The 27,410-nt window shown below is 32.5% G+C and overlaps 3 protein-coding genes across 35 annotated transcripts in view; 1 reads left to right on the forward strand and 2 right to left on the reverse strand.

Annotated features, from left to right (window-relative positions):
* The window catches only part of LOC105216098 (heterogeneous nuclear ribonucleoprotein R), a 127,595-nt gene extending 111,700 nt beyond the window's left edge, over nt 1-15,895 (reverse strand). For 5 of the 24 annotated variants that reach the window (XM_011190383.3, XM_029042786.2, XM_029042792.2 and 2 more), the window contains exon 1: nt 15,267-15,890. In XM_011190383.3, the coding sequence (XP_011188685.1) occupies nt 15,267-15,279 (13 nt within the window). In that variant the 5' untranslated portion in view covers nt 15,280-15,890. Of the gene's footprint in view, nt 1-15,266 lie in introns of all 24 variants that reach the window. The other 19 variants (XM_011190405.3, XM_011190391.3, XM_029042794.2 and 16 more) reach the window with 9 other exon arrangements.
* Gpr158_1 (uncharacterized) lies at nt 6,965-12,145 on the forward strand. Its single transcript, XM_011190406.3, has 7 exons — nt 6,965-8,071; nt 8,146-8,441; nt 8,567-8,747; nt 8,814-8,931; nt 9,731-10,260; nt 10,952-11,069; nt 11,171-12,145. The coding sequence occupies exons 1-7, from the start codon at nt 7,152-7,154 to the stop codon at nt 11,435-11,437; spliced, it is 2,430 nt and encodes an 809-aa protein (XP_011188708.1). The 5' UTR covers nt 6,965-7,151; the 3' UTR covers nt 11,438-12,145.
* A 2,947-nt stretch (nt 15,896-18,842) lies between the features above and the next one.
* LOC105216097 (putative thiamine transporter SLC35F3) overlaps nt 18,843-27,410 on the reverse strand; it is a 29,607-nt gene continuing 21,039 nt past the window's right edge. For 2 of the 10 annotated variants that reach the window (XM_011190382.3, XM_054234633.1), the window contains exons 10-11: nt 26,810-26,839; nt 18,843-19,603 (exon numbers count right to left, since the gene is read on the reverse strand). In XM_011190382.3, the coding sequence (XP_011188684.1) occupies nt 19,178-19,603; nt 26,810-26,839 (456 nt within the window). In that variant the 3' untranslated portion in view covers nt 18,843-19,177. Of the gene's footprint in view, nt 19,604-21,678; nt 22,009-22,461; nt 22,696-25,051; nt 25,072-26,809; nt 26,840-27,410 lie in introns of those variants that run through there. The other 8 variants (XM_054234639.1, XM_011190380.3, XM_054234657.1 and 5 more) reach the window with 6 other exon arrangements.

Here is a 27,410-nt window from a genome sequence, read left to right on the forward strand (position 1 = left end):
TTAATAGGAACGATTTCTCTCATGCTTATCCTGTAACATACCTTCCCTCGTGATCCATTCACTTTAAAACAACTTATTTCGTGATCTTAACGGTAGATGACGCTGTTGACAAAATTTAAAGTTTTACAAAATCATTAAGTAATTTTCGTAATAAAAATTTATTGTGGTTAAAAGGGTGGTGAAAATGAAAATTCTTAGTACTTCTGTGTATTCTCCAGTAAGATTGCTTGCATTCAAGAATGAGAATGACTATGAATTATTACAGTTAATTTTGAAATTTTCGGAATTTTCGTTCGTTGTCGGAAAAATTTCAATTGAGTACTTAAAAAACTGTAAATGTATTAAGACTACAAGGTAATGAACGACTTCGTCTATCTAGGATCCAACATAAAGATCAACAAGGACTTCAGCCACAAAATCGATCGAAGAATACCTCTTGCCAATATGTACTATCATAGGCACAGTACACAATTGAAAAGTTGAGCCCTCTCTCACAAAACCCAACTAACGCAGTATAACTCACTCATTATAACCGTTGTTGTTGTTGTTGTTGTAGCGGTTACCCAGGCCTGCCAGATAGCCTAATTGTCATCGAAGTCATCTAACGGGAGGTCCAGGAAACGAGCTGTTTCGATAGGGTCGGACCAAAGGGAAAGGGTAGGGTTAAGGGGGCATGCAAAGAGGTGGTTAGTGTCATGCGGGGACTCTTTGCATGCCGGACATATGTTGAGTATGTCACGGTCTAGTCTGGATAGGTGGGAGTTTATTCAGCTACAATATCTAGAACGAAGTTACGCAAGTGTTACTCTAGTTTCGCGAGGCAACTCGAGCTCTGTGACTGCAACGGTAAGTGTTGTTTCTCCAAGTACGCCATTTACGGGTAGGGAGTCAATGCAGGTATTAAATAGCTCCTCTGTGAATGGCATTCAGTGCTTGTCTATAGTTAGTCGTCATTATAACCGTCCTGATGTATGGTGCGTAAGCATGGACTATGACGAGCAACGATTAGCATTCCTTTAAAAGCGTTCGAGTGAAAATTTCTCCGTAGGAACTTTGGTCCCTTACGCGTGTGGGATGGTGCATACCGAATTCGATGGAATGACGAGTGGTATGAGCTCTTCGGCGATATGGACCTAGTGCTGAGCATTAAAATACAGCTGACTGCGCTGGCTTGAACACTCTAGCAACTCTAGTGTAAAATGTACGATTCGGTGCCTCTGGCGGCCGGCAAAGAAAAGGACGACCTAAACCCAGGTGAAATGATTAAGTAGATGTAGACCTGGCGAAACTTTAAGGAAAGGCAGAGACGACTGGCGAAGATTATTGACGTGGCCAAAACCGACACCCGGTTGTAGTGCCAACTTGACGATGATGTTTGTACAATGAGGAATATGAAAATATAAGTAAAGTTCCGAGTGGGACAGTTAACCTTTTCCAATTCTTCACAAGTATTTCTAACCGTAGAATGCAACAATGAGGTTAGAAAATGTAATTTCAGTTAGTTTTTCGGTACATACGCAATGTATAGAAGCATATTACGTGAACAGTAGAATCTTTTGTTAATGTTAAAGAGATAATTTTATTGAAAATGTATTTAAAATGTATTAATAATTATTGACAGTCAAATCAGAAATATTTCAACCAAAAACTGTTTTATCTTTAATTTATTGATTATCTTGTTATTGTATTTTTTTTTTATGCAATCGAGTTAAGGAAAAGTATTTGCAACTTTAAATTAAACCAAAAGTTCTCCAGTGCTGATGAGCATGATTGGCAACCGCCAGCACTTTGCAGTTGTTGCAACGAGAATATGAATGCATGGCTGTACATACATATGTATGTATGCAACTGTAGAATTTGCAACGAAAAAATTACTCCAGGGCACGTCAAATAGTTATACTTTAATTTATTTGAGTGTAGTACATCTCGTCGGCGCCGTGCCTGTCGTCACATTTGCCAGCACGTGAGTTGGCATGTAAAAGTTACATTTTCTTTTGCCTGCAAACTGCGCGATGCTGCTCAGCCACACATGTACTATACATATATCTGTTTATATATATGCATGAAAACATGTGCTTTGCATTTGTGTATTGACGTTGAACAATGAGCGAACAAAAAAATGTCGAAACAAATGCCAAACAACAACAGCAACAATAGTTGTCCCCTTCGTGTTGGAGCACAACAAAAGCCATACCATAATTACTAAAAGCCACAAAGGAATAACAATGGGAGAAACCTGTTTCCTGTCACCTAATTTCCGCTTAAAGTAAAGTTTTTTTTGCCTTCATTGGTTCATCCTTTCGATAGGGCGACGACAAGTAACGATTCTGTATGAATGTCCTGTAGACGGAATGAAGAGATGTGCTGATGTATGGGTTAAAATGGACGTTTATATGTATCTTATATTATATGTATAACTGTACAAATAATGCATAACAACTGACAACTGACAACTATAAGAACAACAGTAAACATAAAAGTGGCAATATAGAGGGAAAAACAGATTTCGTTGAGAATAAAAACAATACAGTTCTGTACTTAAATTTTAAATATGTATGTATATAGTATAGTACAGTATATTAAATTATGATTTTTAAAGACGAGAATCATTCCACAACTACTAAAAAACATATTTAATAGTTCCAAGATTGCTAGAAAATTACAAAAATTTATAAATATCTCATGAAAACGAAAGTCGAACGAGTCTCAAATGTGATTTTGCCTTTTTTCAACTTTTTCGTGATTGTCAACTCCAATTTTGAAGTTAATCTCCAAATGACAGACGTCAAAATTCTAGGTTTGGCTTATAAGATGTTACTCTGACTACCCAAGGACCCGCAGCAATCTCAGAATAACAATGACGATAAAGATATCTAAAGATTCACATTAAAATAAATATGTTTTGCATTTTGAGGTTAGTTTAACCTAGTAAATATGATTGAATATGTACGAAATGTGTTCAAAAAATAACGGGAATTTTCGTTTTTTGAAAAAAATATTTATTCATTCGTCTACTCTCAAAGCAGGCCCTTTTGATAACATATATTTATGCCAGCGCTTCTGCCAATCGTCCAAACCATTCTAAACTCGATCAATGGCATAGCATTTAGCTCTTTCAGTGACTTTTCGCTTCTGTGCTCGTAAAATTTTTAAAAAAGGTTATTTTTATTTTTGCTAATTGGAAAACGTCACATGGAGTCATGGCTGGCGATTTTGAAATCATTAAAGTATTGTTTTTGGCTAAGAATTCACAAAAAAGCAACGAAAGGTGAGCTTTTCTTTAATTTAAAATTCCCGTTATTTTTTGAACACGCTTTGTATAATTTCTACAACATCTATATTATTTGTGGCCCCTCCAATTTCTTATTGAGTCGCCTAAATGTTACAAGCTGTCAACAAGCCAGTTAGTCAAAACATCTTGCTCCCTTTTGAACAACAAAGAACATGTTGAAAAATATTTTTTTTTTCGATTTCGCCAAGAATCTTTTCACTTTTTACTGCACCGTACAGAGAATATGCCTCAACTACTAACACATACAAACACATTTGTTGTTGTATGTGTGGCCAAAAGGGTAAAAAATTTGAAGCAACGACAGTTGCAAGTTTGAACTCGCTGCATTACAACAAAAACATGTACGAGTACACATGCAAAGCAAAAGCAAAAGTTGAACTACACTCCAATAATAAAGTATAGTATAACAGGACTAACAGCAAGGTACTTATGAGTGTGTGTGTGTGCCACAACAGCAAGTGAACTTTTATGGACCTACGACAATATAAAGGATAACACAATTCATGTGCTTCGCTATTTGCCCAAGTGTGCAGTTATTAGTGTAAGTGTGTGTGTCTATGTGTGCAGCCCGAAGGTTCAGACAACCGGAAAAGTCTACAGTAGCCGAAATGTGAACACCTAACGGTGGCACATTTGTTTGCATATATGTGTCTACACACATATTAGTCTTTGGCACCCTTTCTTTTGTACTCGAAGTGTAGAAGAAGCTCTTATGCCATAACTATTATGACTCGAACACAATAGTTGTTGAAATAAAAATTCATATGCTCGGGGATAGAATAGTGCTGAGTGGCACTAACACAAGTGGCTTAGTGCAGGTCATATTTAATTGTTGTTTTTTATTATTTTTCTAACTGGTCATGCAGTTTATATTTGAGTTTTTGTTGTTGTTCGTCTTCTTCTGCAGCAATTAAAGGATAGAATATGACCCCAAATAATTTTGGTAGTTCTTGACCGCTTATAAATACGGGTATCTTCGTGTTAAAAACCCCGATTTATGACTACGAGTCACTAACAGGTTATAGCAGACGCGTTCACCCCCCATACAGTAGTATAAATATTCTCACTAGATAGCTGTAGTAGTACGAAGCCTTCCCGAGTTCTTTACTAAAATAAGAGTGCAGCCTAGAAAGCTGATTTCAGATTCAAGATTACCAACAGTCTGTCCTCATTACCACAGCAATTACTAGTACATAAATTTATACGCACGTCCAATTACCGAACACTTACATAGTTAAGTCTTAACTTGTACTCCTCGCTAATCGGTATCAGCAGGTGAGATTGCAGTAAATCGAAAAAAAGCACACGATCTCTCCCTCGTCTGGGAATTTTCGCAAGCAACAACGCAACATCTGCTGCAGCTGATTCAGTTACTTAACCTAAATACGCAGCGCGGCTAAAACCGCTAATTCAACGGATTGACGTTGATCATTGTTTTTTTGTTGCAGGGCGGTTGTTGTTGTTTTTGTTGCCGTCACAGTCGCGATATTGTCAGAGATTGACATTTGATGATAATGCCAGGAAGTGAAATTTTTAGTAGGGCAACAATACCCAACAAGCGGTCGTCTCCAGCCAACAACAGAACAGCGAGCACTAACTACCGCTAAGAGCCATCAAACAGCCACCACAATAATAACATTACAACATAAGCGCTGCCAAGTAATTGACCTGGTTTTGCGAAACTTTTACATGTGTGCATGCATATATGTATGTCAGGATGTGTGTGGTAGAGGGGATTATGTTCGCCATTTGTTTTGATGATATTACTAGCAATTTGTTTTTGCTTTATAACTCCTTTAGGTCTTCGTCGTTCGGGCTTTGGTGCAGCGCATAAATTTGACGTGATTTAAATAATAGCACCGCAGGACCAACGATACCGGCGCGGTTGACACCTCGGGTACGAAAACTGCACAAATTGTACTTACAGACATACAAATGTACATGCAGTTATATGAGTGTATATGTACATACATATATGTTTAATGTGTAGACATGTTTGCAAGCAGCCGCTAACAGCGCCTCATCAATTTCGACGATTTGGCGTATTGCCAGTCATGGTGATGCACATTTTACATGCATACACATACATACATGCATTAGTATGTATTAATTGTTTGCTATCCGATTTTGAGGACACTTTTCGATGCGATAAATTGTCGCTACTTATGAATGTTAGCGGAGGCGTTTTATTGCAAATTGAACTGGCTTACTGGCAGCTGCAGAAACACTACACAGATGTCTACTGCTATTACAGTTTTCAATATTATATCCAAAAATATATGCAATTTGGTAAAAGATATGTAAATAATGTCAAAATAAAATGTAAATAAATTATGAAATGTGTGGCTGCCACCTGGTCAAACACTGGAGTAAATTGTATTCAATTTAAAAATTATCTCTTCAAAATGCTTCACTAGTTCGGAGACTGGATTTTCATATTGTTTTAAAAAACAAATTTTGCTAGTTTTTTAGTATGATATTTTACTACAAATTTCTACATAGTAGTCATTTGCATTTGTTCGCAATCGAAATTTATTTCTAATTCTCAAGCGATCCACGATATTTTGTGAGGCGCTCTTTGAAGGCAACCCACACCGGACATACGTAAATATGTGTCGGTTACATTTACGTTTCCGCCGCATTCATTGACTTTTATTTTTGTATTGACATTGTAAGTACTTTCATATACATTTATACAACTATCCCCCAGTTGTGCACTTACCCTATCAAAAGGCGAAAAAATTTGGAGCCCCTCCAATAGATTATATAGAAATTGTTTATGTTTCTTTCAGCTGAAGATGCTTCTTAACCATGTTATTATTGCAAAAACACGACACCTGTGACGAGAAATTATATGTAGTACATGCATACATACTTATTCATATTTACTATGAGGAAAGGATTCTTACCTAGAGCACCTACACCAGACACTGATGGAATTAGGCTAGTATAGAAAAATATGACGAATTCATATAGAACATAGTAAATTACTTCTTTTTCTTCAACTGTTTAAATATATATTTCATTAATTTCACTGAATACTAACAAACTAGAAATTCACTTCAAATTCGCTGCCTTGAGTAGAAAATTAAATATCAGCCATTGATGTCAAATTATAAAAAAAGAATAAAAAAGAAAAGAAAGCAATAAATGTCGGAGTAAGCAAATAAAAAAAAGAGTGAATTTATTTATCTCATAGCAACAACATTTTTGCTAATATTATACACTCACACATAATGAAGATCTGTGAAGCAAATATGTGGAGGAAAATATAAAAATCTTAGTTATATTGCAATACTCTCTTCTCATATTTTCAAATTTAAAACAATAAACAAATTAGCTTCCGATATTGGCAACGCCAACCAAGCCATAGAAATCCAACAACAAAACACACAAAACTGTTGGTAGCCACAATATAAAATCACCCTGTGTCGATGCGTTACAATTGCGGAGAAAGTTGCAGTACTTTATATGATAGTACAAAGCAATTAGCAATATAATATAAAAGTAATATATTATATATTTTATTAAAATTCTTTTAATTTTATTTGCGTATAAATAAATGGAGGTATATCTTCATTTTAATTTCAAATATGTAACCGCCTCTATACCAATTCTACTGGTGACGGCAACACTGTGCGCTGACACTTGTACGCCATTTCATTTCCATTTTGTTTCACGTCATTCTTTAACAGGGCGTAGTTCGACAAGTGCTTGGATTAGTAATCTGTCTTGTTGTGGGTGCTGTATTTTTGTGTTTGTACTTTTGTTTTATTAAATTTTAAGTATAATTTGTGTTTATACAACTGCAGCAGTTTATAGTAATTCATTTAAGTAATAGGAGAAAGTCAGCGCCAACATGTTGAGCGCAAAATCTTCGATTTTAGTGCGGAGTTATACACTATTTCTGCTGACGCTGGTGGTGGGTGTGTTCGCCCAATTTGAATGGCAGCAACGCGATGCTTTTGATGAAATAAAGTACAGATTTGATAAAGTAAACGGCGACAATTGTCCAATACAACATGTGAGTGACTTATATTTGCCAGAGGACACGGTTTCCCATAAGCCAGATATTAAGGAAATTAATATCAATCCGATATTTCCTAATCGGACGGCACTGCTGCATTTGCACAACATGGCAATGAGTCGTAGTTTCTTTTGGAGTTATATTTTGCAGTCACGTTTTATACGACCAGCTATAAATGACACTTACGATCCTGGCATGATGTATTATTTCTTGTCAACAGTAGCTGATGTCTCTGCCAATCCCTATATAAACGCCTCTGCCATATACTTTGCGCCAAACAGTTCGTATACATCCTCCTATCGTGGCTTCTTCAATAAGACTTTTCCGCGCTTCGGACCACGTACATTCCGTTTGGATGATTTCAACGATCCTATACATTTACAAAAGATTTCTACTTGGAATACATTCGATGTACAAGATCTGGGTGCGCATTTACCGAATACCAAATCGAAGGATTACACATCGGACTTGTATAAAATAAATGAGTGGTACAAGACATGGTTGCCAGATGACGTTGAGGGACGACACGACACGAAAACTACCTATCAAGTTGAAATACGCTATTCGAACAATACAAACGAAACGTTTACATTCCATGGACCGCCTGGTGCCGATGAAAGTCCCGGTCCAGTTAAATGGACACGCCCTTACTTTGACTGTGGTCGTTCGAATAAGTGGCTTGTTTCAGCTGTTGTACCCATTGCAGATATTTATCCACGCCATACACAATTCAGACACATTGAATACCCCAAGTATGTATCAGTAGCAACAATAACAATTGCATTGTAGAGCGTATTTAAATTTAAAAATTCCACCCTCTTTTCAGATACACTGCTATTGCCGTGCTGGAAATGGATTTCGAGCGTTTAGATATAAATCAATGTCCGAAGGGCGAGGGCAATAAGGGGCCAAATCATTTTGCCAATACTGCGCGTTGCAAAAAAGAAACTACAGAGTGTGAGCCGCTGCACGGTTGGGGCTTCCGGCGTGGCGGCTACCAATGTCGATGTAAGCCCGGTTTTCGATTACCGAACGTTGTGCGACGGCCGTACTTGGGTGAAATAGTAGAACGAGCATCGGCAGAGCAATATTATAACGATTATGATTGTCTCAAAATTGGATGTAAGTGTTGGAAATGTGTAGAAATGAATAGGTCGTCATTGTCAGTGGCATAGTGTCTCGTTGTTTTTGTGGCACATTTTTAACACTTCCGCTAATGACCGTTCTGTTTTTTTTGTTGTGCATAGGGGTGCAAAAAGTGCCCATACAATGGGAACGCGAATCATATGACGTGCGTGAGAAATACTTGGACTTGCATCCGGAATATCGCAACTATTCGACAGGCTCGCGCGCTTTGCATGAGGAACACATTAATATCGATCAAGTGCTCAAATTCATACATGGCGTGAATTATCGCACGTGTAAAAAGTGAGTAGAATTTTTATATTTGATTCCTTTGAGGAGTGCTAAATTTTCATTGCATTTTCGTTCTAGTTTCCATCCACAAGATCTGATATTGCGTGGTGATGTGGGTTACGGTGCTAAGGAGCAATTTGAAAACGAAGCTAAAATGGCTGTACGCTTGGCGAATTTCGTTAGCGCTTTCTTGCAGGTAAGCAAATTATTTATATTTGACAACTAAGCTTGGCTAATATTTATATGTTAAAATAACTAATTTAAAACTGAGTAAAAAACGTATATTAAAAGCAGTCTAAGCAATTTTAGTAAATATAAATATATTTTGGGTTTTCTAACAATTTATAGATACTTCAGATTCTAATTGACTTCTTTCCTTTAAACCGTGAATTATCAAGTTTTAAAAATCCGTTACGCAACAGCTGTTCACGTCTCTACAAAATACAGCATTACCTAAGTAACATCATTAAATTTTATGAATATTCCTTCAAGTGTGAACTATGATTTTCCACGCCTAATTCAAGTTGCTCAAATTTCCAACGTGTCCACAGGCATATTGTCGCCTCGAAAAGTTCATAAAATTAAATATTCAGTGTCAAAGCGACATCATCAAAATGCTAAAATCATTAGTGCAAGAAATAATGATAAATTCCAGAAAAACATGTTTGCCACAATTTTATTTGCACAAGTTGGCGCAACAAATGACGTTGCCGTAAGCGCAAATGAGTGTAAAAACAAATGAAAATTGTGTAAAACCTGCATATTTTGAATTATAAAGTACAAAAACAATTGCAGATCCTAGAAATCAACATGTTATGCAAATAAAAGTACAATAAACGCCAGAAATTAGAATGTTAGCTATCGCATTTAAGCGCAACAAGCGTAGGGCCAGTGGAACTAGTTTCACTCGCATTGAACTGTTAAACGAGCATTTTGTTGTCGCAAAATTCTAACACATTCCCCCTCTTTTATTTTATTTTTTCATCTAACAACAGATCTCTGATCCCAACGAAGTGTATACCGGCAAACGTGTGGCCGACAAACCGCTGACCGAAGATCAAATGATCGGCGAAACACTGGCCATTGTTTTGGGCGACACAAAGGTCTGGTCGGCTTCTATGCTCTGGGAACGCAACAAATTCACCAACCGCACATATTTCGGTCCGTACGCATACAAAACGGAATTGAATACACGTAAATTCAAAGTTGAGGATTTGGCACGCCTGAATAAAACACACGAAATCTACACGGAAAAGAAGTATTTCAAGTTTTTGAAACAACGTTGGTCCACCAATTTCGATGACCTAGAAACGTTCTATTTGAAAATGAAGTTGCGTCACAACGAAACAGGTGAATTTATGCAAAAATACGAACATTATCCGAACTCGTATCGCGCGGCAAGCCTGAAGCATGGCTATTGGACACAACCACAATTCGACTGTAATGGTTATGTGAAGAAATGGCTCGTGACCTATGCGGCACCCTTTTTCGGCTGGGATAGCCTTAAAGTGAAACTGGAATTCAAGTGAGTAGAAGTGTGGGGATTCATATTGAAATGAGGATGTTGACGCACAAGCGGGACAACCGGATTTCTTTTATTATGCGTGCTTTTTTGTATACACAAGGATCTTTGTTAGGCTATTTGTATAATTTGAGCAGTCGGCTAGACAGTTATGAGTAATTCTATTTTTGTCTTTTGTTTTCGAACTTTTTGTGCGTTTTTGAAGTCATAGAGTCACTTGCGCAAGTGTAGTGCGTTAGACCGGGGCAAAGTATGAAGTTAATTTCAATAACAATTGTTGAATTTATATGTAGGTCACCAATTACAAATGTGTTTTTGGTTTATTTATTATTTGTATAGCTACTAATTGTTGGTATTTTCTTTTCTGGTTTTAATTGTTGTGTATTTTTTATATGCATTTTAATTGAGTGTATATTTAAAGTGTTGGAAATAATTACGGACAAAATTAACAGTTTTTGTTTAAATTTAACAAAAATATTAAATAATCAGCATAGTTTTTAAAACGAAAATGTATAAAAATCGCTGTGTAAATAACGCAAAGCAATAACTGTCAGTGCTCGAACAGGGTAGTACAAATGAAATATTATTTCTAAAAGGAAAAATTAATTAATATACAAATATATAAAATCTATTGATGAAATTATTTTAATTTTCTAAATTTAATTATTAAACATTATTGTTTAAAATTGTTTAGGGGCGTCGTTGCAGTCTCCATGGATATGTTGCAACTGGACATCAATCAGTGCCCCGATTCGTACTATGAACCGAATGCTTTCAAAAATACACACAAATGTGATGATCTCACATCATATGTAAGTAAAAATTAATTAAATAATTTTTATAATTTCATAATCTGCACATAATTTATTTGCATATTTCCTTGATATTAACCCTATATTATCTATTTCTGCAGTGTGTGCCCATTATGGGACGTGGCTATGAAACTGGCGGCTACAAATGCGAATGTCTACAAGGCTACGAATATCCCTTTGAAGATTTGATCACCTACTACGATGGTCAGCTGGTAGAAGCTGAATATCAGAATATTGTTGCCGATAAGCAGTCGCGTTACGACACATTCCACTGCCGTTTGGCTGGTGGATCTGGCATACAAGTTGCCACCTCACTACTCGTATCGCTGCTTGGCTTAACATTGATACTAATGTACAAGTTTAGATGAGCATGCGAAAGCGCTAGTGGTATTGCACTTACATAACAAGTGCCTTGTAACGCTTTCCAAAAAACAAAACACAAACAATACGTCCATTTTCGTTTAAGTACTAGTATGTAAGTAAAAATATTTGATAGCAATAGCTGAAGAAAGCAGCAAACACATACGATTATCTCTTTTCCAAAGCAGTGTGAATGCCAAACATACATTTACTACTTTATTATTTTTTTTTTTAAGAAATCAGGAATCTCAAATGACATACATACGAAAGACAACACATACATTCCTTTAAAAGATCACAACAAAAACAACAACAGTATATGCAAATCATAAGTGAAATAGCTAGCAGCAGCAAGACTGTGGTATGAGCAGCATTAATGTCGGCATCAACAACAATAACAACAATGTAGCAATGGCATCAGCAAAAGCCGCACAACAATGCTAGTAATGTGAGGAGCAGTGAACAGTGTCATCATTTATCCAAGGCGATTAAGTTGTAGACATAATCTATTACAATGCATCTAGTTATTTGTCATTTGTTGTATAATAGCTAGTTGGCTGGTGGGGAGACAGCGGCAAAGCCAGCGCAGCACAAGAAAAGCGCAAATGTTCGTTGAGCAAGTAGCAACTACACAGTGTTGTCTTATTCCGCCTTCAGCGCTCATATTACACACGGCGAATGTAAAGAACGGAAATGCCAACGGACGAAATTTTGCAGAAACTACATAAATTGGCAGAGGGAGCATATGAATTGCAACAACACTACAACATGGCAAAAGCGACAAAATCGCAATAAAAGAAAACCTGTTCAATCAAAAACAAAATTTACCGCACACTCTCTCCAAGCGCACGCTACAATATTTGGCGATAAACTCTCGCTCACTACACATGAGTTGATTCGACTGAGAGCTGCTACCCCAAAGGGTTGAATTTTACCTTTGAAGACGTTTCATGCTGCAGTGCGATGACACTGCTGCTGCCGCTCACGGATATGCACATGCCGATTTACTGCTTTACTTCACACTAAACACATTTTTGAAAGCGCTCATTTTTTATTTGGCCACGCTATTCAACGTTGTGGTCGCAAAGTCTTAGACATTCAGAGGCGATCAAAGTTGAGTGTGCCCATTGTTGTTGTTGTTGTTGTTGTTATTGGTTTGTTATATGCGATGCACCCTTTTTATGTAGGTATTTCTATAAACTGTCCACAAGGATGCGCATATTGGCATGCCAAATCGCCAGTCCGTCCGTCCATTCGCCGTTGTTTTGTACCTTAGACGCTTTTTATTGTGTGCTTTCCTGTGGCCTCCTGTGTTGCCTGCATCATTTATATTATTTTTTTCCTCTCCGTGGCCTCTATCTTTGTTTTTCTATATATTTCATTATTTTTTGCATGAATTAATTTTTTCTAGTTGATTATCAAATGTGCCTGAATTTTTATTATTTGCAACTACACCCTGAGAACCTTTTTTCCACTGCCGCTGGAGGTTATGTTTCATGGCGTTGCAAAAAAAACCAGTTCAACACTTGGACGGGCAAAAACGCCGTTACTTTTTTGAAACATCACAAAAAATTGGACGCATAGCAGCACTTTGATATCAAAAAAATATATTTAGAAAACAGAAAGTAAAAAAGCAACACGAAGACGTTGCGCATAATTATGTCTCTGCGTAAATGCGTGCACGTACCCTTTAGGTGACCAGCGTTTTTGCAGCAAAATATTTTCACACATTTTTCATAGTCAGCGCGAGCTTTTAGCCGTAGCATGCTGGTATGCTGCCGTTGGCCGCCACAGTCAGACAGACAGACAAACAGGACGGTGGTGAGCGTTGAGGTGGTACCTCCTCCTGCTGCTTTTCTTTATTATTAAACTTCAGTGCTTATTTTTTATTATTAGTTCACGTTTTTTTTGCTAAAGATGCGCTCCATGTTCTATTGTATACGCGCCACCAACGTGTGCGACGTCCTTTGTTTGTGCCACACAGCTGTGCGCTATGCTCAAGCAGACCAATATGCAGATGATTATAATGTGCATATGCTGTTGTTGTTGTTAATGGTTTTGCAGTAATATCATTGAATCTTTATGAACTGAATCCCTACATGTATATTTTTTTAATTGCCTTAACTTATAACCACAATAATGTTTCTTTATGATATTTGAATTATATTTAATACATTTTTGTTTACAAAAAAACTGACTTGCCACCTCGGCAAAACCGTATCCGTCCAAAATCGTGATTAAAATAGTAAAATCACTCGAATACATATATATGTAAATTATAAGAAATATATTAAAAATTTTCCGCATCCGCCTTTACACTTTTACATATTTTTATGTAATGCTCTCGTGCCTTCTTAACGAAAATCGTAATTAATTAATATAAAATTGAATTCATGTAAAATATGCATATCAATTTACATACTTATATATGTACATATATAAGTACAATAGTCTACAAATGAAGTATATAAGCTAGCGTTTATTTGTAAGGCATTTTGCAGCAGCTTAAAATGTAATGCTAGACAAATTTGTATCTTTTTTTTGTACAAAACGTGACTTACAAAGCATGCTCCATATATTTTTAATTCTAAGCTAAACCACTTTTTTATATAAACTTGGAATCGATTGAAAAAAAGAAACACAAAGACATTTTTAGTACAATAAAATTATTGAAATAAATATAACGTTAATGCTTTTTAATTATTTTGATAACAATAATGTATATTAAATTGGGAAATATTTAAAAATCAATAAATATTTGTCTTGGAGATGAGAAGATTGGTGTAGAGCGATAGCTGTCAAAAAAAATTTAATCCATGATACTGGACTCTTTCGGCCACTATAATTGAATTTTGGATCTACGTACGGTAATTATTTAAACAAAAATTAGGGTTCTAAAAAGTCGTCTGATTCGTCGTATTTCCGTAATCATGTTCCGGTTTTATTTTACGTTACGTTTATTTTTTATTTGTAAAATTTATAAATGTTAGTACCACTCTGTAAGGTGATTTTATTTTGGTTTTTGTGTATGATATTCGATCAGCTGTTTTTATTTAAATTAAATTATTTTAAATTGTGAAAAGAAAAATTTGCAAATAATTTTAAAAATTAATGAAAAGATTTAAATTATAGTCCAATAAAGAATAAAATTAAATCAATTATTCCATCATAATAAAAGAAAACTACAGTGCATAAATTTGCTGCTTTAATAAATTCCTAGTTCAAATTGGACAAATAAGACGACTCTTGAGCTCCTTAGTTATATATATAATATGTGTGAATAATATTAATTTTAAAGCCTTCATTGTTTTCCAGACCATTAAAGCAAGAACAAGGCGATCGTAATTTAAATTATAATTCCTATATTCCAACATTTCATTCATTTACAACGAAAAAAGAATTTAACAGAATTAATTTTCAAAATATATCGACAATCAATCGTCCGTTACGTGAGGCTAAGGTAAGTTTTTAAATAAAATTCAACTTTTTCAATAATAAATTTAAACACATTGCAAATTTTCACCCATTAGTTGCTTGAACATGCTTGTAAAGTGGTTAAAATTTAAATTCGTCAAAGATCTAGCTCATATAAAGGAAGTTTTGAAGTAAGTTGCGCTTTAAATTATTCGTTACTTCAAAAAATAGTTATTGTAAAGACTATTATTGTTCACTAATCACAAAATCATTACAAATCAATAAGGTAAGCAATACAGAGCTCATTCATAGTCACATAACCTCAAATTTGAAATTAACATTTCTTGATTTTTTTATTTCCGCTTTAAAACCATAAATGGGAGGACATAATAATAATCAATCCTACAAAAGGAAATCACTTACCGTACTTATTCATTTTGTTCTTCTTAAAATAAATCTCTTCCAAAGCGGTTGTCACAAATGTTGATTGTTAATTATAGTTTTTAGTTCTTTTAAATTAAAAGCTTAATAAAGATGTTTTTGATATCGGTGGTGTTTTTGCAATAGTTTAGTTAAAGTGCTAGTGCGCTTATTTGATTTTTATACCAATTGCTTTGTAGCTTTCGAGGCATAGAAGATTTGAAAAAAATATTAAGTAGAATTATAGAGATAGTTAGTTGTAGTATTTTTAAAAGGAAAATTTGCAATTTGTTGTATATATATTTTTATATTTCGTTGAAGCTGCGCTCTGCTGTTAAAAAAACTATTTTTTCATTGATTCTTTTGTAACAATTGTTTAAAACACAATACAGGAAAAAACGCTCAAAACAACAACACCAAAGAAACTGCACAAAAATCGTATTTCGTATTTTCTCGTTCAATTCTCAAATTGGATATGCCTTCTTCCTTATTCCGCTTATATATCCATATAATTTGTTTATAAATTTGGCGAAATTTTGATATATATATATATATATGTATTTTTTTTAATATTTTTAAAGCGTTTTTGAATTTTAATTAAAAAATTTATTTGCTTTTGAATTTATGAATATTTTTTCTCAAATGAAACGTTTTTCTCATGGTGCACTATGCTCTTTGTGGCAGTTACAAAGGTGGTGATTTTCAACAAAATTTCGCACAAGTGTTAATTATCGTATGTAGACCGTTATGTGTGTATTAAATGTTAACGGTTGTTAAATTTGAGGTTTGTGAAAATTGATGTTCCGCCGATATGACCTCAAATAGTAGCACGATTTGTTGATTTTTCTATATATTTTTTGTATGATTTTCAAATATAATACTTCACGGATTTTTAAAACAATTTAGTAAATTTAAAGTTAATTTCTTTTATTTGCCATCGTTTCTAACCTCAAAATTGATAATTGTAATTAACTGTAAATCCATCAAAAACGTAATTTTTTTCATAAATTTCGAACTTTTTTCAGGATGTTGTCCAGCGTATTCCTTTCCCTAGTCTTTTAGAAAAAATACAAAACTCAGCTTTCCATTTAATTATCATTTATTTTCGACATTATTCATTTTATATTTTTTACATATGTATTTCTTATAACATTATTTATATTTTTTTTTTGTAATTGAACAATTTTCTCATATATTTACTGCTTCACTATTTTTAAAATGTACTATTTAATTATAAATATGTGTTGACAATACAAGTACAGTTAATTAACATGGAGCTATACGACGATTACATCTTCTCACTTACATACATAGTTCTATATAAAAACTCATAAGAAAACTTAAACTGTACTACATTAACACATTTTCAAGAATTATCAACAATTGCATATCGATTAATCGATAAATTTATAATCGATAATTACATATAGATCAATTTATAAATGTGTAACTGATAATTATGTATCGAATAATCGATCTCAAGAATTATTAATCATTGTATATCGATTAATCGATAAGTTTATAATCGATAATTATGTATCGATATTTTAAACAAACAAGTTTATATTGTCGCACACCGTTATGAGCAACATTCCGTGGAAAATCATAAGTGTTTTGAAAAAATTAAAATTTCGAAGTCTCAGTTATACAGTTTATTAAGTGTATGCTGTTTGACATTATATAAGGTGTGATCCCTAGTTTTTTCTATCTGGTGATCCAAGTAGAGTTACTTTTTTCAATAGCCTTTTTTTGACAGAACACGCGTGACAGTGCACACCAATCAATGGATTTATTGAGAGAACACTTCGGTGAGCAGATAATGTCACGTTTTGGACTGGTCGTTTTTTTTGAAAGAGATAGTCTTTAAAAAATAAATGGCGAAGAATGTACTTTCGAATGATAATGAACATTTCTCATTCGATTTGAATTTTCTGTGTTTTAGGGAACATCGAAATGAATCACTCTCTATAACAACGGGAGTTCTCACTAAATTTCGATTGTTTTTAAATAATTTATCGAACTATTAGTCTCTAGGTTGTGAAATTAAATAAAAATGGAAAGAAATATCTCGCATTTTTTGTCAGTTCCTTTAGAAATACTTCAATTGTGTTCAAAAATATTTTATTTTTCTGTTTTCATATCTGTGCTGTGGACCCAGCTTTAAGAGGTTTCAAAATTACAAAATTTGAAAAAAATGTATCTCATTAAATAGTGCAATATGTTTAAGATATTATCCAAAAATATCAAATCAATCCGAGTAATATTCTATCCCTTTGGAAGTTCCGCCCATCAGGCCACGTCAGTACGAATGTAAAACTTTAAAAGCATTTATCTCAAAACCCAATTTTTCAAGTCGGTGGACACGATAACTCAAAAATTTATGAAGCGGATTTTTTTTTTAAATTTTGCATACACCTTTAGAATACCATCGTCGAGTTAATGAACTAAGGATTTTTTTATATTTTTATTACAACTGTTTTTTTCGAGCCATTTTGCCATTTTTTGCTTTAAATTCTGTCAAAAATTCGAATTTCAATATTTTCTTTTTTCCTTCGTTCAGTAATGAGTATTATCCATTTACTATCGAAATATTTTTGGTTTACTGTTTTTAAAAGAACCAATGATGAGTTATGATGTCCACCGCCAATGACCGAGTTTTCGGAATTTTTAAATAAAAATTTCACAATATACTGTTTAAAATACCCTTGGTTTTAGCCTCTGAAACCCACCTAACCCCTTAAGGATTTTGGCTTTTTTGTGCCTTTGGCACGATTCTCAAGTGCGACCTCTACCCGGAAAGTTTTTTTCTAGGAATTTTTGTTCTCTTTACTCTTTATCATACAAGTTATGTGCTCTCATTCGGAGTTACAATTATTATAGTCATTTAAAGAGTTCTTTGTTCTCGGTATAAATTTCAGAATTTTATAATATTTATTTCAACGCATAGAAATAACAACTGTGGTATGATTATATTATTTTATTTTTTATTAATTAATAACAATTATATTAATTAACTTATACACATATTTTTCATTAAAATTATGTAAATTATTCTGTTTATCATTTAGTACTGCTATTATTTAGTACAATGGTGTATGCAAGTGTTTTAAAATTGTTTATTAATTATAATTTAATATTATGTATTATCTAAGAGATACATTTCAATTGAGCAGAAACAATTTTAGACTTCTTTTTTTATTTTTTTTTATGTTTTTTACGCATATCTGTGGTCACAAGGCCCTACAGCTCAATTTTTTTCGAAAAATATTTTTAAAAATCGTTAAAATATTTTTTTATATAAATAAAATAAAAATATTACAATTAAAAAATATATATTTTTTTTTCTCTAATATGAGCTTCAACTCCGGTCTTGCGCCCACAAATATGCCCTAAGTATGTGTTTTTATATGTATTTATGTATGTGCAACTCATTTCTTATTTTGGTGTATATGTGTGTGAGTGTGCCCACCTTAAAGGTGTTGTATTGTGATTAATTTCATTATTATACTTATTATATTTAGACCGCAGCACTAATTCTCAATTCTTCAATATATTCTCACAATATTCATCTCTCAAGTGTTGGCTGATTAAATGTTTTCCGCTAAAAGAATGCATTTACTTTAATAATTCAACAGACACATTTATTAACTAATTTGCTTTTGTAATTTTTTGTTTTTGTTTATTTTTACTTTTTTACTGTTAATTGCATAAATTCTTATAATCGTATTTCGTTTTTTTTTTTTACAAATTCAAACCTCATTTTCGTTAATTAAATTCATTATTTGCTCAGCAACACACTGCACAAGCGCCAACTAACCTTACTTTCTATGATTGTAATGTCAACAAGTCAAGAGACACAAGTCACAAGCCAACAAAGTGCTCTAAAAAGCTCTACTTAAAAGCTTCAAAATCCCTCAATCAGTGGAAGCATAGTAGACCACAGTCGATTTGCGTCGAAAGCCCAAATTGAAGAATGACGTTTCGGATTTTTTACGCTCACGCTCGTGATCGCCACCAAAGTAGGGGAATAGACGACCGCCAACACCGCCGCCACCGCTGCCGATCGGTGGTGCGCGTGTCGCTGAGCTGCTGCTGTGACTGTGACTGCTCGAGTGTGCAACCGATGATGTTGAATAGCCGGCGTATTGTTGTTGGTGTGCTTGGTGTTGTTGTTGTTGTTGATGTGATTGCTGATTGAGTAGAAATCCAGTAGGCGACATATCAGTCATCTCACACGGCCAGATGGTGACCGAAGATGGGACCTTATGTATCCCGTCCGATAATCGATAATGGTGGGATGCTGACCGGCTAACGATCCGTGGCGAGGACCTCGACCCCATCTGTGTTGTTTTTTTTTCGATTGTTTTTAATGTTTTTTTTTCATGCGTGTACGTTTTGTGGAAAATAAAAGAAATGCTATTAGTCATTGTCGCAAGATGGGAGGGTGTAAGGAGTATGAGTTCTCTACACGAATTTAGTTACTTTGCTAATAAAAATGTATGTAGACCTTGTTGAAATTCAGCAATGTTGGGTAAAATATCGGTTGTTAGAAAGTGAAAAATAGTGTGGAATTCATTATTGGATCGGAAACAGCTAAAAATTACAATATTTCAGATAAAATGCTCTGGAATTCCAGTCTGTTCCACTTTTCGTAGTCTTATGATCGTACTTAGGTCAAGGTCATTGCTAAATCAGTCTAAACATCTTCTTTACTAGACACCAATGGCGCCCATAGAAGGCATCTTTTGTCACATCATCCTTCTCTTCCCTCGGGGCGTGGGCGCAAATTAGCGATATGTTGAAGAACTTCGCTTTGATGGGGATTGTGGCTAAACGTTCATCCACCGGAGTGAATGCTAGGACTCGACGTCTGAGCCCCTCTCCCACCACGAATTCCACACCGATTTTGTGCTCCTTTATTTGGCCGCTGTAGTAAATGCTGCCAGGACCCACATTCTTCTGTCCTTGTCCTGTCCATCGTACTTGGATGGCGGTAATGTCAGCTACCTAGAGGATACTTGATCTAAGACCGGTAGTCTTGAGACATATGCAAAAGAATAGTTCCTGGCCACTCTTAAGTGAATGGTAGTCAGGAGGCCGTCTAAGTGAAAGTCGTATAATATGTGGAAGTATAGAGTGACAATTTTATATGTCATTTTATTATGACCGTGTACTTCGTAAATGTTAATAAATAGTTCTCTTGTTGTTCGGTTCCAGTCGAATCCAGAGACCTCGAGTCTCTAATCTTACTTTTCTATAAAATCTAGACAAAACTTTGGTCTAATTTATGATAAACATGTCTTAGCAAGTATTAAAGAACATTTTTTTCGACACATCAGCTGTCAACCATGACATTTTGAAAATAATTTTTAATTACTTTGGTTCAATTTCAACAAGGCCTACATTTGCTATAATATTTTCAATATAATTTAAGGGTGAGTTCACATAATTTTCGAAAACAAAATTTTTGTTTTAAGTACTCGCCGAAGTGATTACAAAATTTGTGTGGTGAGTTTTTCTTTTTTATAATATTTATTACGTTTCTCACCACACTAAATTCGTTATGTAAACTCACCCTTAACAAAGCTACGTGAGTTATATTTCGATTTCGCTAAAATGTGATTTTATTTCAAATATTATATTTTACGTACACATACATATGTATTATATTATGTATGATTGACTCGCACAATATACATATGTATATACTATATGTATGCTATATGCAACTAGTTATTAGAATTTTTACTGATTTACTGATGAGAATTCGAAGTTCTAACAAAAATCGTATAAAATCGTAAATGGAATTACAAGTAAAATGAATAAATAAAGGAAGAATAAGAAGAAAACAGCTTCGTACAGCGTGGATAAAGATTAGGCGGAGTGTATGTGAGAGAGAGAGAGAGTGAAAAAGAGAGTGAGGCAGACATTTCTTTTTCTTTTTTTTTTTGCTTTATATTATATTATAAAGGTATGCAAGGCAGGACTGCGTAAGCCAAAGAAAAACGCAAAGTAGTTTACGAAATATGCATTACGTTGTTACGGTGTGAGGAGAAAGCGCCAAAAAGCCTGCCGAGCAAGTGAGGTTATAATATTTTACAATGGCTACGAGTAGAAAATTTACAAAAATTCAACTAGAAATACATATGTTTGAGTCGAACAAGTGTTGTTTTTCCAATATTTATAATTATTACATGCAACTTTATTGTTTTTAATTTTCAATAATTACTATAAAATGGTAATATTAAAATTTTTAATGCAGCAAATATAGCGTTAGCACTAGTGAAGCGGTGTATTTGCAGGCGTGAGAGTAATAGTTTACGAAAATTTTAACAATTTACGCTTTACCTTCTATAATTTATTTACAAAACAAACGATAAGTGAGTGAAAGTAATTATATAGTAGTAGTAGAAGTAGAAGTAGAAGAAACGGCCAATTCGAGAGACGTGCAACCAGAGTAGTTGTGGTGAGTACTTGCAAATGGTTTAAGCGCGCAGTTAATGCGAGAGAGAAAGAGAGGCAGAGCGTGAGAGCAAGTACGCGCTGTACTGTTAGTAACGTGTGGTGAGTAGTGAACGGAGGTGTGTTTTTACTTAATTACGTTAATGGTTACGTTATTTTACTGTTTTCATATTTCAAAATTTCTTTTTAAATATTTCGTCGATTTTACTCGGCAAAGGCGTTAAAATTGACCGTATAATATTTTTGACTCAAGTTGCAATCGTACGCGTGTATTTGGTGGTATCTGTGAATTACGAAGTAGAATAAAAAAAAAAATCAAATATCACGCCAAAAAAAAACGTACAAGTATTTCTCAAAACTAGAAGTAAATTATGTAATAAAGTAAAGTGAATTATATGAATAAAAATTTTTTATACGCAATCCAGCATTACCCAGCAGCAAATCAGCGTATTTTGAATTTTTTTTATTTTTCGAAAAAAAAATTTTAATTTTAATTTTATTTACAGATTTTTCAAAAAAAAAAAATTAAATTCCTCCTTGATTACGTACGATTTTGACACTCAAACGTTGCGTAAGCGACATTCGGCAGTTTAACTGCTGTACATTTGACACATGTGTACTTACCAAAGCGGCTGGTAGCGGCTACGTTTACGTTAACCATTTATGTATTTACGTTTGACAGCACGTTTACGCTTACAACAGTTACAATATCAAACATTTCATATAACCCTCTTTAATACACTCTCTATTTAATTACAGTTATATGCTCTTGTACAGTGAGGTGAGTTACGTTTTTCTTTACGTTTACGCATGATGTATACTGTGCAATTATGCTGTGCGCTCATTTGACATTTGTGTTTTGACATTATTTGACGTTTATGAATTGACATATGAAATTGTGCGTAGCGTGAACGCCTATCTTGTGGTGGGCGATGCGACCACAACATCTCTTCTACAAAACGCTGGGCGACTGCAGTTGCATACGTAGCGTGTTTTACGTTTAGTAACGTCATTGCGTGGTTCAGTTTGTTATTGCATTTACATATTTATATAATTTTTTTTTATTTTTTTCGTAAGCGTTTTAGGCGTTTTAACCAATTTATATATAAAATGTACATAGTTGAGAGAAAAATTTTGAAAAGGAAAATGAGAGAGCAAAATTTGAGTAGAAGCGATAGTGGTGTGTTATAAACTTTTTATTCAAAAATTTTTAATAATGTGTAATTTTAGTTACTCGTATAATATATTTGTTTTATGAAATATTTTCAACATACAAACAAAAAACTTAGTGCCTGTGATAAAAACAGAATATATTTGTAAGCCACAAAAACGAGAACTCAGTATACATACTCATAAATACATAATTGCAAATTTTTAATCTTTAAAAGATATATAAGAAATAATGATTTCTAAAGCAATAAAATAAAAAAGTATGGGATTTAGAGTGTCATTGAAGAGTTAAATCAGAGATCGTAAATGCTCGTCGAGGAAAATGGATACTCATAATTTTTGAAAAAGAGACTTTTAGATACTCGAAGAGAAAAGTTTTCCAAATGTGCGTCTCTTTTTCCAAAGAGCTAGCTTTTGATACTCGAAAAGGAAATCGCCAAGGCAATTGGGTATAATAATGGTAAAGCATTCAACACCACCAGCTGTTCGTGGTGAGAAAATTGTGCTGAGAGAGAGAGAGAGAAAGAGACTACTGTGTAAACAGTCTATTAGCATTTTATTACTTTACGAAATGGTATATATATTCACTTCATGAAAAAATTTTCTGAAATCGTAAAGCTTACGTGAATAAATTCTTAGAATATGTTTTTTTAAGCCTTTTGCTGAAGTCTTTTTTCACTTAATGAGCTACATTCTGTCGACTCTCTCGTACTGTTTGCTTTAATAATTGGTCAACATATCTTGGAAATAATCGGTGGTGAAAGTATGGAAGAGGTCTCTTGACATTTTGAAGAAATTAGTGTCCGACCGATACCCATTTTCAGCCGATGCCATGGTTAATGTAGGTTAATCGGTTGGACTCTAAAATAATTCAATTTTTTATATACACTTAACATATTGCATGCAAACTTTTATTACAAACCTATTTTAAAGAAAAATAGTTGTACTAATATTAAGACAATTGATGACCTATTGACCTATTTTTAGAGATGACTGCTGTTTCCTTCTGTTTTATTACATTTTCCCTCAAAATCCCAGATCTTAGTTCTTTAACAAGTTAGTTCATACTACTGATAAGTTCGTTCCATTAATATCCGAATTACTTTTTGGTTTTGAAAGTCTTCTCTGGACTCGTTAGACATAAGTACGCTTTATGAGATATGAGATTACAGAGATCTCCACAAAAATTTTTTTTGAAGTTAACCCATTTCATTATTTTAAAGTATATTGGAGAAAACTGAAATTCGGTATTCCACGGGAAGGTATAGACTACTTTTAGACCTTTCTGTACTAGTCACAGTCCAAATTGAAGCTGAAATGTTATCAGTCAAATTTGGTAGAAATCTGACAAATTATTTAAAGAAGTTTCAAGATTTTTTTATAGAGTGGACAGTATTCCAACTTCGAATATTATAATTCTCGTTCAAGTTTGCAATTATGGTATTTTTAGTGATTCCGAAAGAGGCCGTAATGTGGGCGATGGGCGTGGTTATTATGCGAAGTTGTTTGTTTTCTAACTAAAGTATGAGTTTGGTTTGGTTAACTGAAATATTTTAGAAGATATGTGATACTTCTCAATCGCTTAATTGGTTAGTGAGTTAGTTTTTGGATTCTTCAATTTCCTGACATATTGGACAGTCCTTATAACCCATATATATTTTTATTTATCGTTTTTCTTTTAGGAAATATGAGAATTTGAGAGAACTTAAAATATTTCCAAAAATATTGCTTGAGAGTAATATAGACGGTTTTAAGAAGCGAAATAAGTTGAAATTTTGTGAAAAAAAGTTTAGTGGGATGCTCTTAAAGTTTGAAAGCTACGAATAGAGTGTTATTTGATCTATTAAAAAATCGAGTGATCTTTGTTTTCGCAAAACATAATTATAAACCATAATTGAAGCCGAGTGTTGTTTTTTTGCACAGTGACTGAACACAGCTAAGTTGATAAGAAAAAACATTTACACAAACATATTTACATAAATACGAAGCTAAACTAAAGCTATTGCAAAGATTTTGCTGAAATGCATATCTTTTTATATATATAACAAGTAGGAACATGTTGAGAAAATATAAAAATGTTTTTTTTTTTTTTTTAATATTTGTGAGAAAAAAATGGTGAACTCGTTAATCGCAATAGAACATATGAAGGTTTGTACCAGGATAATAGTTTGTATATCTGCTGATCCGCATTAAATATAACGATTTTTGATTTTTTTTTATTCGATTACAGTTATACACATATATATATGCATATGATTTATTGATTTATGTAGGTTAAACGAGTACGAGTATATGCAAAAAAGTAGAGAAAAAACACACAATCAAAAAACATTAACTCGTTCATCAATACAATATCAATATGTGGCAAGTATGTATGGTATGTGTGTACTATGTATGGAGGAAGTATAGAGCAAAAAACACATTTCAAAAACATTTCGCAATATTCAGCGTATTTATGTATTTAAGTTTGAGTAATTATGTATTATAGGCGAGTTGTTTTTGTATTTAAATGTTTATAATTATCAATGGTTTACACATTTATGTATGGATTATATTGGTTATTTCAAGGCAATTATATAATATATTCAAATTACAATAACAACAATGACACTCTCACAATAGAACTTTGGGTTCGAAATTAATATTGAAATTGAATTGAATGCAAATAGAATATACAGTTAGGTAGAAATGCAAATTAGCTGAGAAGTAAGGTGTAACCAATGGAGAGCGAGAAGAAGAAAGAAAAATTAATATATACACAGAAAAAATTATGTTCGAAGTAAAACAAATTTTTGCGGAGAAATTCGATGAAAATTAATTAAAAATTGGAATTGAGAAAAGAAAAATAAAAAAGTGTTAAAAAATAAAAATAAAAAATTAAAAATTAAAAAAAAATAAAAAATAAATAAATAATATTATAAAATAATTTTTTTAATAAAAAAAAAATAATATATTAAAATAAAAAATTAAAATAGTTTTTAGAAATAAAAAAAATAGTTAATAAAATACTTTTTAGAAAAAAAAATTAATAAAATAAAATTTTTTTAATAAAAAAATTAAATTAAATAATATATTATAATAAAGAATAAAAAATTAAAATAATTTTTAGAAATAAAAAAAATAGTTAATAAAATTTTTTTAGAAAATAAAAAAAAAATTAAATATAATAATTTTTTTAAATAATTTTAATTAAAAAAAAAAAAATAATATATTAAAATAAAAAATTAAAATAATTGTTAGAAATAAAAAAATAGTTAATAAAATACTTTTTAGAAAAAAAAAATTAAATAATAAAATAATTTTTATGAATAAAAGAAAATTAGTAAGATAATAAAAAAATAATAATTTTTAAAAATTTAAAAAGTAAAAAATAAAAAATAAAATAATTTTTAGAAATTAAAAAAAAAATTATCTTAATTATAGTTATTATAAATCTTCATTTATACTTATTGTTCGAATATTTCTAATTTAAAACATTAAAAAAGAAAAAATAATTAAAAAATAATAGAAAAAAAATGTAAATTAAAAAACTTTAAAAATTAAAAAAATAATCTTAAAATGAATCAAAAAAATTATTTAAAAAAACATATTTTAATCATAATTATTATAAAATTTTGGCTTATTTCTTACACTTAAATTCTTTAAAAAATTAAAAAAAAATTTAAAAAAATTAACAAATAATAATTATAATTAATTTAACAATATAAACCTTCCACATTTTCCTAATTCCAAAGTAAAAAAAAAAATACTTAAATTCATGTGTTTTTGTTGGCTTGTTTATGTGGTTAATCAATATATTGTTGTTGCATCAAATTGTTTGTTGTATTTATTTATTTAAATTAATTTCTTTTTGGTTTTTTGTTTTTGGCAAAAAGTAGAAAAGTGAAAATGAAAGCATTACAAACAAAACTCACCTCGCGTTGTGACCCAACAAGATGATATTTCTGCAAATACAATGGAAATATCGATACCGTTTTATACGAGTAATGAGAGGATAACACGAATATAGATAGTTTAAGACTTAAAAAATGAAATTTTCAAAATTAATTGTAATTAAATAAAAATCATAAGATAGCTTTACATAGGATTTAATTTATTTCAATTAACTTGTGTGTTTTGTTTAATATGCAAAATTGGTGAGTTTTTTTACAATTTCATTTTTAACAATATTTTTTTTTAGTAAAAAATACATGCATAAATTTAATTATGTGATAAAATTAGTTATTTAAAAATTATTTGTTAGTATTTTTATTATTAGTGAATTTAAAAAAGGATTTATTTAATTATTTTCACGCAAATAAAGAAATAACGATTTGTCGCATAAAAACGAAGCATACATTTAGGGACAGCTTATATTCTTTACTATCAAAGTTCGGTGTTGCTGCATGGTTTTACTGAAACTGCTGTAAAATCACTTTATCATTTTGTTATGAGACTTTAGACATTATTATTAATAGTCGCTACTGGCCAAATTGTAATAACTCCTCCCTGGATAAAGTGAATCAAAAGCTAGTA

This window comes from Zeugodacus cucurbitae, chromosome 2 (assembly GCF_028554725.1).
Source record: "Zeugodacus cucurbitae isolate PBARC_wt_2022May chromosome 2, idZeuCucr1.2, whole genome shotgun sequence".
Lineage (NCBI taxonomy): Eukaryota > Metazoa > Arthropoda > Insecta > Diptera > Tephritidae > Zeugodacus > Zeugodacus cucurbitae.